The sequence below is a fragment of the Protopterus annectens genome, chromosome 7.part0 (assembly GCF_019279795.1).
Source record: "Protopterus annectens isolate FY-2018-M chromosome 7.part0, PAN1.0, whole genome shotgun sequence".
Taxonomy (NCBI): domain Eukaryota; kingdom Metazoa; phylum Chordata; order Ceratodontiformes; family Protopteridae; genus Protopterus; species Protopterus annectens.
This window is the reverse complement of record NC_056739.1, coordinates 1,164,176,305-1,164,188,757: the sequence shown is the minus strand read 5'-3', so window position 1 is coordinate 1,164,188,757 and position 12,453 is coordinate 1,164,176,305. Positions and strand designations below refer to the sequence as shown.

The following is a 12,453-nucleotide window of genomic DNA, read 5'->3' as shown; positions in this document are numbered from 1 at the left end:
CTCCCAGCAGAGCCTTGGTAGCTAATAAAAGCAAGCAAACAAATAACTAAATAAATGAATAGTGTATATTTGTTTAATGGAAGGTTTTGAATGATGACTACACACAGTTAAAAATATTCCTTCATTACTCACCCAAAGCAAACTAATTAAATCATTCAATTTAAATAGATCATAACTCCTGATATGAGCAGACATTGTGAGTATGAAAAGCATTTCAAGTCTTGCCTTTTTCCATTTTTCATTTTTGAATGGTAAACTTCAGACAGCACCAACTTATCTACCTGCCTTTTTTGTAACACAGTACTTAGAGACTTCATCTGCTTTTCTCCAGGAAGCATTGCTCTCAATTGTATTGTTGAACATTAAAGCAAACAGTGAATAATCAATGAATGGCCATGGGTACCCCTAAATATTTAATATTCATTCACATGGTGATTTATGGCATGACATTTGCTGACGAGACTCCAGAGAACCAGGCAATGATTATTATTAAAGGTTTGTTTCCATCATTTATGGCAGCCTTGTGCATCTCTAACAGTTTCAGTGGGAGAATCAATATTGTTTACTTATAGATATGTGATTAATGTATTTCCCTAATGTCTTTTCAACTTGTTTTATTATAGCTTCACAAGACTGCCCCTTCAATGTTACGGCTTTTTATCACTATCATTCGCAGAGCTTCCTTTATCCCTCGACAGGCTGGGTTCTCATTCACTGGTTTTGAGGTAAGAGTAAACTGTCAAATATTTTAGACATGAAAAAACAGCTTAAAAGAAACTGAAAGCAAAATAAAAAATTATTATTAATGTGTGTTCTGCATTTTTAGATTTCTTAAAATATGTCTATAGACTGAGACTTTTTGTACTGAATTCTGTGCATAATTTCAGCAAGAACTATGCATTCATTTTGCAGTAGTTAATAACTCATTCTCCTCTCTGTTGTAATGACCCAGAGGCAATTCCCTTTTGCTGGACAACCTACCAAATGACTGAAGCCTTCTGAAATGGTATTCAAATTCTCAGATACGAGTCCTGTTACTTCCAGAGTATGCTATTACATGCACTTCCTCACCAAATGCAGATGCTAGTGATGTAAAACAGGATGCATGACCTGTTCTCTGTCTTTTTTTAGTCTACTTTGTCACAGAGCCAGATTCTCTGTTAAGATGAGGATATATTTTGGTTTAATTAACAAATTGTATGTGTTCACCTATCTCATAGTTACAGACAGTCATGGTTTCCTAATAAGACGCATCAATTTAAGGTGTCATGGCTCCCTGTTTACTGATTTTATTATTACACTGTCTCAGCTTGCTATCTCTTTGCCATCTTGCCAGTGGCTGAACCTTATCTTCTGCATGTTTATGAAGATCCTTGATACTAAGTACAGTCAGAAATCCATTTTAGGGAGGGAAGTCACATTTGTGTTGTCTGAAGTGAATTCATTAGACTTGTAAATGGTCACTCCTAAGACCATATATCTTCAAACATTCTGTTTCTGGAACAAAAAAAAGTAAAGTAAATAAATGAATAAGTACCTGGGAACAAATACAACAAAACTTTCTTTCCTATATTTCTGTTGGAATCACAGTTTTAAATAGCTGTGACTCATAGAACCAATGAATACTACTTTTGCAGGCTCCCTCCAGTGGAGCTCAGGAAGTTTGCACTGTAACTTCCAATGGGTGGTGCCTAAGCTTTTTGATAGAATCAAATTATGTTGTCACATTTCAAACTAATGTTCATCTGTCTGGAACCATAGGGTTTACTAAATAAGTATAAATGCTTCACACTTCAGCAGAAACTATTTTTTTATAGTGGCAATATTTTTTAGGTTCTAGGTCTTAAACTGGATTTTATAGGTCATAGTAAACATAGCCCCTATTAAGTCTGTAATATTTTGCAAACAGCTTACAATATTTCAGCAACCACTCAAGTTACACACATACTATCAGTAGCATTTGGTTCATCCAACTGAGAGCTTTTATATGAGGCTATGCAGTTCTAGCTGTTCTTCATGGCTTGTGAGGTATTTAGAAAAACATGAAATTTAGGACAATATAGATATTATAGGAACAGCAATTAATATGTCTTTACCTGCATTAGACAGAGTTCAAATATCAAGACAGTTGTGTTTGCCATTGTACAAGCTTTAACATGAAATATTTTAATACTTTGCAAGCAGCATGGCTTTGGAATTATTGCTGGAAATATGAACAGGCAATATTTGATGCCTAGAGGCGTCACTAGGTTGTTAACTGCACAAGCACCCACAGGTGTCACTAACCTGTAATGAGTTAATCTGAAAGGGTTATTTTCATTTAAAGAAACCTGTAAGTGATGATCATGTTCTTGTGCTTGTAGGATTGTTGCTCAAAGAACCAAACTTTAAACAGTAAGTCTACTATTATATACATGTGGTAACAACAAAGTGAGTTTTGACCCAAAGGCACTTGGTCTGAGTAATAGCTTTTTGGTACTATATTAATGACTTGCCTTTAGGCTGTATTAGGGTGCTCCATTACATAAGTTCATAGATAGTAATAATGATGGTTCGTTATGGTTACCTTGATCTTGGCAGACCTTACTAAGGGAATGTGGCTTGCTGGTAACTTGGATATGAGCAATCATCATGGAACATGACCTGAAATAAAGCCCTGGCTAAAATGACATCCATGAGAATGAGACATTATATCCAATACTTGACTCATCAGCCCAGATGCATTGCAGCCACCTGTTCTGGCACATGTATATGATTTTAAGAAAGCTCGGGGGTTACAGAATGACAAAAGAATGTTTTGGGCTACTTCTTCCCATTCTGGAATTTCATCAGGAAAACCTAATTTCAAGCAATGCAAAGGGCAAACACTTGCCATAGGTTATTAGGTAGCTTATTCAAGGCATTTGGTACATGGGTCGTATATTGTATACACTGATCTGGATTATAATGGTTTAGGAACAGTGATGCAGAGGCCATGTGTTGAGGTGAATTTGTGGCCCCAAACAGTGTATGTAGACCTCCTTTGAATATTAAATAGCCATGGAATATTTGGCATTGCATCTTGATGCTGGTGATTACAGTCAGGAGCCTTCAGTTCATAACAGTGCAAGATGGCAAATAAAAATATGCATGCAGTGTGTCAGCTGAAGGTAGACTAAGCCCTATGACACAGAACAAGCAGACAGTATGTGAATACAGGCAGGCAGCCAGCTATATAGCCAAATAGTTCCTGATACTTCATTCTATGCCCTGGATTGTTTCAAGAGTTTTAATGGGGCTAACCATTCAGAGCAAATTTCAAGAGGAAAAACGGGGTAGTATCCACAAGAATGGTTAATGCTGTGATACATGTAGTGACTGAGGCCATATTGAAATAGAGAAGAAAGAGGATTCAATATGGTGGCTTACCTGTAAGCACCTTGTTTGCACAACTCTGTACTTCTAAGTTATACTGATACCTCAATGTTCACATTGGCATTTGTTAGACCATGAAATCCTGACTATGTGTCTTTTATTTATTTTAAAATTGTGAATCCTCCCTTTAATGATAATCTAAAGACCGATTGAGTCTGTTTTATACTCATTCAACCTTCCCTTAAGCAGCAGACTGGATTCTGAGGATCCATGCTTGGTTTTGAGGACTGCAGTGATGAAGAAAATCCAATGAGGTCAAAATATCAGATGTCAAAACTTCAATGCTTAAAGCAGTTTGTCTTGAACAGTCAAAAAAATAAAAATATTCTGAAGTAAGCAGAGACGGAGCAAATGGAGTTGCAGACTTCCAAAGCCAAATTGTAAGCAATTTCTACACTCGAGAAGGAAACCACTTCCAAATGAACTAGAACTTCTAAACAGCATGAAGATAAGAGATAATTTTTTAAATCCAAACCAGACAAACTTTTTGCTGTTGAGGATTTGAAAGAAACATTTCAACCACTACAATTGGCCATCTAACAACTTACCAAGCAGATAAAAGCACGCGGTCTTACCATAAATCAAATAGCCAGCAGATTAGAAATAATAGAAGCAAAAGTAATGGAAAACAAATTTAAAATTGAAAATCTCCAAAAAGACTGTCAGTCCAATACCCATATTATCCAAGATATCTAAACCAAGATGTTGGACCTAGAAGTAAGGAGTAGATGAAGTAATATCCTTGTTTGGGGTCTGTCAGAGAAATATGAACAAATTAATCTAATGGAAACCATGCAAGAAATCTCGGGAGCCCTTCTAGATAACTAAACAATAGCAAACCATATCATTATCAAAAGAGCTCATCATGCTACTCGAACAACTTCCATAGCAGATAGACCACGAAAAATTTAAGTGAAACTGCTAAACTATCAGGATGCACATAAGATTCCAGCTGAAGCAAAAATGAAAAAATATATATATTAAATTTGAATAACAATAAAATTACATTTGCTCTGGATCTACCACTTCAAATCAAACAAGACCATCAAAAACTGGCGCCATTCTGCCCATACCTAATTTCCAATAAAATAACATTTCAAATGAAGTAGCTATCAATTCTGATCATCCAACATAATGGTAATAAATACACTATTAGCTCATTTAAAGAAGCTAAACATATCTTTAAAAACATTTTCAACTACTCCCTGACTTGAACAAATAAACCAGAGGGGTTTAGACATACACTCCACATTACAACAGGTGAATGCCATCCTGTTTTGTCTGATGCCTCTCTAACTGTTTGGAACTAACTCTTAACCAGGATTCTGATGGCTTTTATTCATGTGCATTCTGGCACCTGTTCTGGTATAGATCAGTTCATGAACAGGATATTTGTTCATGTGTTGTTCTTAGTTGTACATGCAGATGAGAATTTATTTTGAAGCTGTGATGGTTAAGGGTTATATTATACATTTAGTTAAAAATTATAGCTTGCTGATAGAAATATGAGTTTGCAGATGCTCATCCTGTCATCTGTTTGTATTTGTGAGTTGTTTGCCTGTGTAAGGAACATATTTTTTCGCTTAGAAGATAGTTGATCCTTTTTTACTTTGGTGTATAGTCTGGAGCCTCCCTGTTCTTGTATAGATGAATCCTAAGACTGGGGAATTATTTGTGGTTTGTTCCTTGCTGGTCATCCAGATGATCAGTATGATATTATGTCTGTTATCAATGAACTTCTTATATGCTTGAAAAGCTAAACAAATCAAACAAATCTGTTCGTAACTAGTATCATTTTGATCATATCTAAAATGTGGAAAATAGAGCTTTGAATGAGATGACCAGTGACTATGATTTTCCAAAGTAAAGATACCAGTCATAATGTTCAGTTTCAAAAGGATTAACAGGCCTTTATTGAAGCCTTTAAATACTCTACGACTAGAGCACTTAACTAACAGAGTATAATCATATATTCATCCAGTTAACAGATTAATGCAAACCTGTTCTATTTAGTACTTCCCATTCCCTGGAGGAGAAACAAGTAACTAGGTCTTTATTGGTCGTTTACACATGTACATCCTAGCATCCACTCTAGTCTCAACAGGAGAAGCTTTGGAATGTACATGGACTCTTTTTCTTGTGATTGAACAGGGCAATCTTTTCCATTCTCTGAGGGTGGAATTTAATGTCATTTTATTCACATATTGATTAGTCCTTGGACTGGTAATTTGATCATGAGTCATTCCTTCCTTGTTGCCCACTCAGTGGTGGACTTATTATGAGTCTACAACTATTATCAATGGACTTTTTATACATTTGTCAAAAACTCTATTGTACTCATGGAAATTTAGTCCTATCCAGGTGCATTCTGGTATATAACCTGGTTCAAGGTTGTGTGCCATTGGACTATTCACTTAATGTATTTTTTTTCTATGAGAGGATAGTTTTATCCATTGTTTATTCATTGTTGAACCTAGAGTCATTATGTTATTATATAGGCTGGTCCTATGGCTCGAGGCTAAACTATTGATTGATCAAGAATAATCCAGATGCAAATAATTTATCAAACTCTTATCAAAAGACACATTATACGTTTGGTAAAATCTGTATTATGCTCATAAAAATTAGAATTATATGTGAATTTCTATACCTTTCTGACTGATCTTGAAGTCCAACCACTGTTGCAAAGATATCAAATTTATTAATCTGTGTATCAATATTATTAGGCTATTTAATAATGGCACTTTATATTATATCTAACTATCTCATGCAGTATGTTGGAATTATAATAGGGTAGCTGTGTGATGGAAAAGTTGGTGTTTGAGGACAGTTTATTACTTACTCCCAAATGGAGAAATATTTTATTAATTTCTTTATTGTTACTAGACTTAATAGTAAGGGGTATATAACAAAGCTTTATTCTAAACTATTTTGTACTCAATACTCCATTCTAGACCTAGACAAGTTATCTTCCTGATGTTTGATGGTTGTGGTTAGGCAGGGTTTTGTCTCAGGAAGAGTTAAATGCCACCTGCCTAAACTGTTAAATTCTTCTTGTAAGAATGTCTTCATGCAATATGTCAAGTTTATCTTAATTACATTTCACCCTAGAAATTATAAATACTCTACATGGGGGTAATAGACTCTTGGAATGTTGAAGATCTGAAAACAGTTAAAAAGAGAAAGTTGTTTCTACGCTTATTTTTTAAATCAAGTGCTTCCACTATATTTATACAGGAGAAGCACATGGCATCAAATCAATGGTCCCAAATTATTAAGAAAAGATGAATAAATACTGTTATATAGTCAGGTTATAAAACTAATAGTTCAGGTCTTGCCATTATAATTAAAAAATATATTTTAAAGATTCAATAATTCATTATAATACTGACTCTGATGAAAGATTGTGTTACTCAATTATTAAAAGCAATTTATTGGATATACCTCTTTTATTATTAATCATTTACACCCCCTGTAATGGACAACACACCTTTATCATGTTGCTATACCAAATATTAAGCCTATTTCCCAACCATTACTATCTTGTTGGTGGGGATTGGAATGCAGTGGCAGAACCAAATGTAGATAGAACAAATAAGAATAAAACAAATGATGATTATGCACCTAAGGCCATTGCCGATCTAAAATCAGATTTTAATCTCTTTGATCCTTTTAATTTTAAAAGAAATAATGACTTAACTCAAAAATATACATATTATTCTTTGTATTACAAATTTTGGTCAAGAATTTACTTCTTTTTGATATTGGAAGTCTTTTTAAACTTTGATTATACTTTCCATATTGAACCAGGTTCTTTTCAGAACATTTAAAAAAGTCCCCTTAGCATTAATCTATCCAGCCTTTTGCAAAGCAGAAATAGTCAATAATTTGACATAAATAACGCTGTCTGGTAACTATAAAGGCTGTCCTCCTCTGGTGTTTCAAACCCACGAAAAAACTCAGTAGATGATGTTGCACTTTATTCCAAAAAAAATGATCCACAAATAGTTGGAAAACTATAAAAATAAAATAAAGAACAAGTGGATTTAGCACACTTTCATTTCATTACATGAGACTTCTTCAGAATCTGCATTGTTGAGTTACCAACTCATTTAAATATCCTCTCAATATTAAATGAGTTGGTAACTCAACAATGCAGAATGGAGACATGTGTGAATGGGCGTACCTTCATTGAAGGTTATGCGTCAGGGCCGGCAACTCGGCACGTAAAAATCTACTGCCAATCATTAGCAGACCGGAGTTCCGCTGTGGCGACCCCTAACCAGGAAAAGCCGAAAGACACAACACAAAATTCAATTATCCAAAATGCTATATAGTCATATTGGGATAAATAAGAGAACTAATTTCAATATTTCTGAAGGAACCCAATATAAATGAGGACAATATAGCTTTATGCAATCAACTATGGAAATCTTTCAGCTTAAAAAATGTTGTACATATAGACTATTTACAGCTTTAAAATTTCAAGAATCCATTATCTTTCCTAATTAGACCAATATAAACCTGGCAATTTCACATAAACATCAAATTCAGTCTATTAATCTAAATTCTAGATATTCACATATAAAAACACTCCTCTACACACAGTTAATGACAAATGGCAAAGCTTATCTAACCCCAGTTAATTTAAAAAAAAAATATCCCAACCTGTCAGCAGATTGTTCCCTTCATAAAGTTTACAAAGCTGATTTGTTTCACATTTTATAGAGTTGTAAACCATCATATAAACTATGGTGCTCCCTAAAAGTTAAACTAGCAAAAATGGGTTATGAAAAATCTACACTATCCTGGGAATTTGCTCTTTTATATATCCATCTGAATAGATTAACACAAAAATATATTCATATCTTAATTATAATTTTTTTCACATAGTTAAACTATTCATTACCCAAAATTGGCTTGATAGATACAAAATTATTTGAGATGGTTTCAAACAAACTGCTATCAAATATGCATTAATCCATAAACTAATTATTTCCAATCCTGCTAAAAGCTCCTATTATGATAATTACTGAAATAAACTGTTTGAATGTATGCTTATAGATTAAACTAGCAATAACATTTTCCTAAAGTTATCTGTTAATCATTTGCTATTGCAGCAAACTTATTTGATGTTTCCCATAATTATAACATATTGGGCCAGATTCAGGAAGCCTCCGTGTAAGAGTTATAACTCTTACACGGAGGCTGCAGTTAAACTGTGTGATGTCAGCATGTCATGCATATGCATGAGGTGCATGAGGCATGCTGAATCACACTAGTAACTCTTACACGGTCCGTGTAAGAGAGTAGGGGGCGTGTCTGTAGGCTAAGCCCTGCAAGCGGACACGCCCGAAGACTAGAATGGCTGAAAGTAAACAGCCATGAGAAAGGCCATGAAAATGTGAATAAACACACTATACAACACATGCCCCGACTGGCCATTAGTGTATAAAGTGAAGAGATGTCATAAAATTAAATTAAATCCTTTTTTTTTTGTTAAACCCCGTAAATGTTTGCTACTGTGTGCGCTCGTGTGCGCGGGTGTGCTACTAGCGCAATCACAGTTAGCAGTCAGTGGAAAAGGATATAAGAACTAAATATGCAAAGTAAGCCAAGAAATAATAGCTTAGCGGTAGAGTTGCCAGCCTAAGAGTAGGCAGGCAGGGTTCGAGCCCCTACAACAACCTTTTTTTTTTTTTTTGTAAATAAGCACTAAAAAGCCCCCTGACAGTATTGTACAAATGTAAATGTATTCCCTTTTGTAAAATGGAATGAAATAGAGCATATATTTTGAAGTAACATAATAATAAAAATAGTCAGAAATGTACTGATAGCTAAGCTGCTGTGAGACAGAGTGCCCGTAGCTGAGTAGTGTTTCAAAAGCTGCAAACTGCGTGCCCGTTGCCAAGCTGCAGTTAGACAGACTGAAACTGTGTGCAATTAGCTTAACATGTGTGTCAGTAGCCAATTAGGATTTATCCCAGCGCACACCGTTTGCGCGCCGCTCCCACAAGCTAACTGCCAGTGCGCAAAACGAGCGCAGACCAGGTTTAAAGTGCTTAAAAGTGCTTTTGGCATGTTTGATTGACAGGTCCTCAACTCATTCCTGTCAGGAAAATGAAAAATCAGTTGCCAGATTTGAACCCAGGATACCATGCACTAGAGTCAAGGAACTAAACCACCAAGCCATGACAGCAATACCTAGAAATGCAGAAATAGCATATATATGGGATAAAACCCAGAATGGAGCATGAGAAAGCATTTTCAGTGAAGTAGATACAATTCCAAAACGGCCAATCAGAGAAATGTGCGGGAAAAGCGGCATATATAAGCCCCATAGGCGAGAATACACAGCATAACTGATTGTAGAACAGACTTGCAGTCAGCATGAGTGGAGTAGGTGAGGGACGTTGCTTTCGAGCACAGCGTTGGGGCGTTGAGGAGTCCAGATACATGGTCTGGCTCCTTGTCCATAATCACGAGGCCCAACTCATGCAGGGCCAGGTCTCATGGGGAGCATATAGGGCAGAGGCGTGGGACCAGTTGGCTCGTGATCTGACCAGTGCTACTGGCATTCCACGCACTGGTGAGCAGGTCCGTCACCACCATGCGGACCTGAAGAGATGCAAGCAGGACCAATTGAACCGTTGGATCCAGGAGGCCCGGCAAATGCCCAACGCCCCACCACTGAGTAAGTCACATTTTACTCATGTATGTAAGAATTTCAACTAGCTGATACCATGGAGATGTGTAGTCCAATATTATTCCCTTTGTATTACAGCTGCAGGTGTCCACTCTATGAATCGTGAGATGCACGCCAGGAGGCTGGTGCGGCTGCGCCACCATGCAGGTTAGTAACCCCACCCAGTACTTGTAAATAAATATTATTATGTACCATGTATCAGAACAGTGCAGTGTATTGATTAAAAGTAATATAATGTGCAAGCAGGAATTGAAAGTCTGCAGGTATGGCTGCAACAAGTTCATCAGTATGCAAGTGTAACTGGAAATATAATTGATAGAATTAAACAGTGCTGTAATACAGATGTCCCATCATTAATTAAATATACTGTAACCCGCAGTATTCTCAAGAGTACAGCTTCAGAATCTGAGGTAGTCACATGTGAGATATATCCCCTGTTGAAATGCTGAATCATGACAGAAGTGAGGCTGTTGGAAAGTGTTTGAATCACCACAGGTCTAATATGTGAACAAAGCCTAGAAGTACCAACCTGAACTGTGAAGTTGCAGAATGTGTGAGAGTGACAGAAAGGCTCATGTATGAATAAATAAAGTAGTAATAACCCCTGAATATATAAGCCTCAGTGTGTTTCTACAGAACTAAATGCATGTGGGAAGTACAAATTAACATCCCAAACTGATTTCAGTGTGTCTGAATCTGGAATGTCTAGCTCAAAATCTGTATATGGTGATAACAGTAAACAATTTGCAGATAGAATGAATGATTATCTGACAGACTAAACAGCCATAGTTGTCCCCTGTCCTGTCATCAAAGTGTAGCAGGATGATGTATCTGATCAAATTCAAAATAAGTAGGATAGTGATGTATGTGTAACAGGTGTAGCATGACAGTAAAATAAAGATTATTTTGAAACATCAGCCTCAACTTAATTGTGTACCTATTAGAAATGTGAATCAATGTGTAACATATGAATGTGTCATCACTTTCTATCCCCACCCAACCCTATAATTCCATATAACAACATCCACTAAATAATGGTATGTGAACATTTCATTAATCATGGACATTTGTCCGTTTCAAACATATATGCATGTCTGTTCGTGCATGTGCCCTGTTCATACCTGCAAATCTGATGGCCTGTTGCCATTAATCAACCCTGCATGTCGTTTGACCGTGTTTTGCTGTTCAAATAATGCATGTGATATTGATATGCCCCTTGTTCAATGGTGTTCATATCTGGGTGTTTGTTTGATGGGAATACCAATGCATGCTGTTATAACTAATCTGAATGTAATAAAATGCCACCAACCCAAACTAACATAACTACTCACAAACCTAGAACGCTTGGGAAGGCAGGTCCCAGCGGACCCACCTCTCCCACCTCAGCTGGCGACTGCACCTGGCACTAGTGGCCAGGCCGGACCCCCCTCCGGTGGCCCTGTGCCACCTTCGGGTGGAAGCGCTGCAGGGGATGGGGCCCGTCCCCCCTCTGCAAGTGTGGCCGGAGGGGTTCGTCCACTCACCCTCCAAGGTGTCCGGTCGGTGGTGCGAAGGGAGATCCAAGACTCTGTTCTTGGGCCCCTACGCCAGCTCGAGGCTCGTGTGGCACAGCTAACGGCCCCGGCCATTGCCCTGCCTACACAGCCCCCAGCACAGCCCCATCCTGGGCTGTGAAGGAACAGTGGCAACTGCCTATGGGTGGGGATATCAGTTCCACTGTTGTCATCTGTGGGCTCGTGCATCTCGGATATCCCAACCTCCGTCCCCGTCAATTGTGTAACCCCCCCACGTGTGTCATACACCGTCCCTGTATGCGTCTTGTCTGTCTTGTCTGTTAACCAACCCAACCTACCTCCCCAGCTTTACCGACTTCCTTCACCTGGTATACCACTCTCACCTGTGAAAAAAAGGGCACTCTGTCCCACAAAAAAATTACGCCCCATACATAGCTGTCCATGTCGCACACATGTCCGCTGGACATCTAAACTGTTAATTACAATTGGCTGTACAACAAATATTAATGTTGTCCTGACACCTCTCTCAGAGGTGGAAGGTTTCAAATGTCTCACCAAAATACATAGAAATATACAGCTGTTGCTGCAAAAGACATGGGCATATATGGGCCTTACCTACACCCTTCCTGCAAATCCCACGCTTCTTTCCCTACTGTCTTACCCTCTTTGTGACCCCTTTTCACCACTTTCCTGTCACCCCTTTTCTTTTCTTTCAAAGAAATTAGCTGGTGTGCTTGTGTTAGCGGAGCTCACCGCCAGTCATGCGTGAGCTCAGCAAACGAGCGCAGACCTGGTTTAAAGTGCTTAAAAGTGCCTTTA

General features: G+C 37.5%; 1 protein-coding gene across 3 annotated transcripts in view; it reads left to right on the top strand.

The window, feature by feature from the left end:
- Positions 1-452: 452 nt before the first annotated feature.
- CCDC33 (coiled-coil domain containing 33) overlaps positions 453-12,453 on the top strand; it is a 1,222,712-nt gene continuing 1,210,711 nt past the window's right edge. The window contains exon 1 of one of the 3 annotated variants that reach the window (XM_044077752.1): positions 453-725. In XM_044077752.1, coding sequence (XP_043933687.1) covers positions 645-725 — 81 coding nt within the window. In that variant the 5' untranslated portion in view covers positions 453-644. The remainder of the gene's footprint in view (positions 726-12,453) is intronic. The other 2 variants (XM_044077755.1, XM_044077753.1) reach the window with 2 other exon arrangements.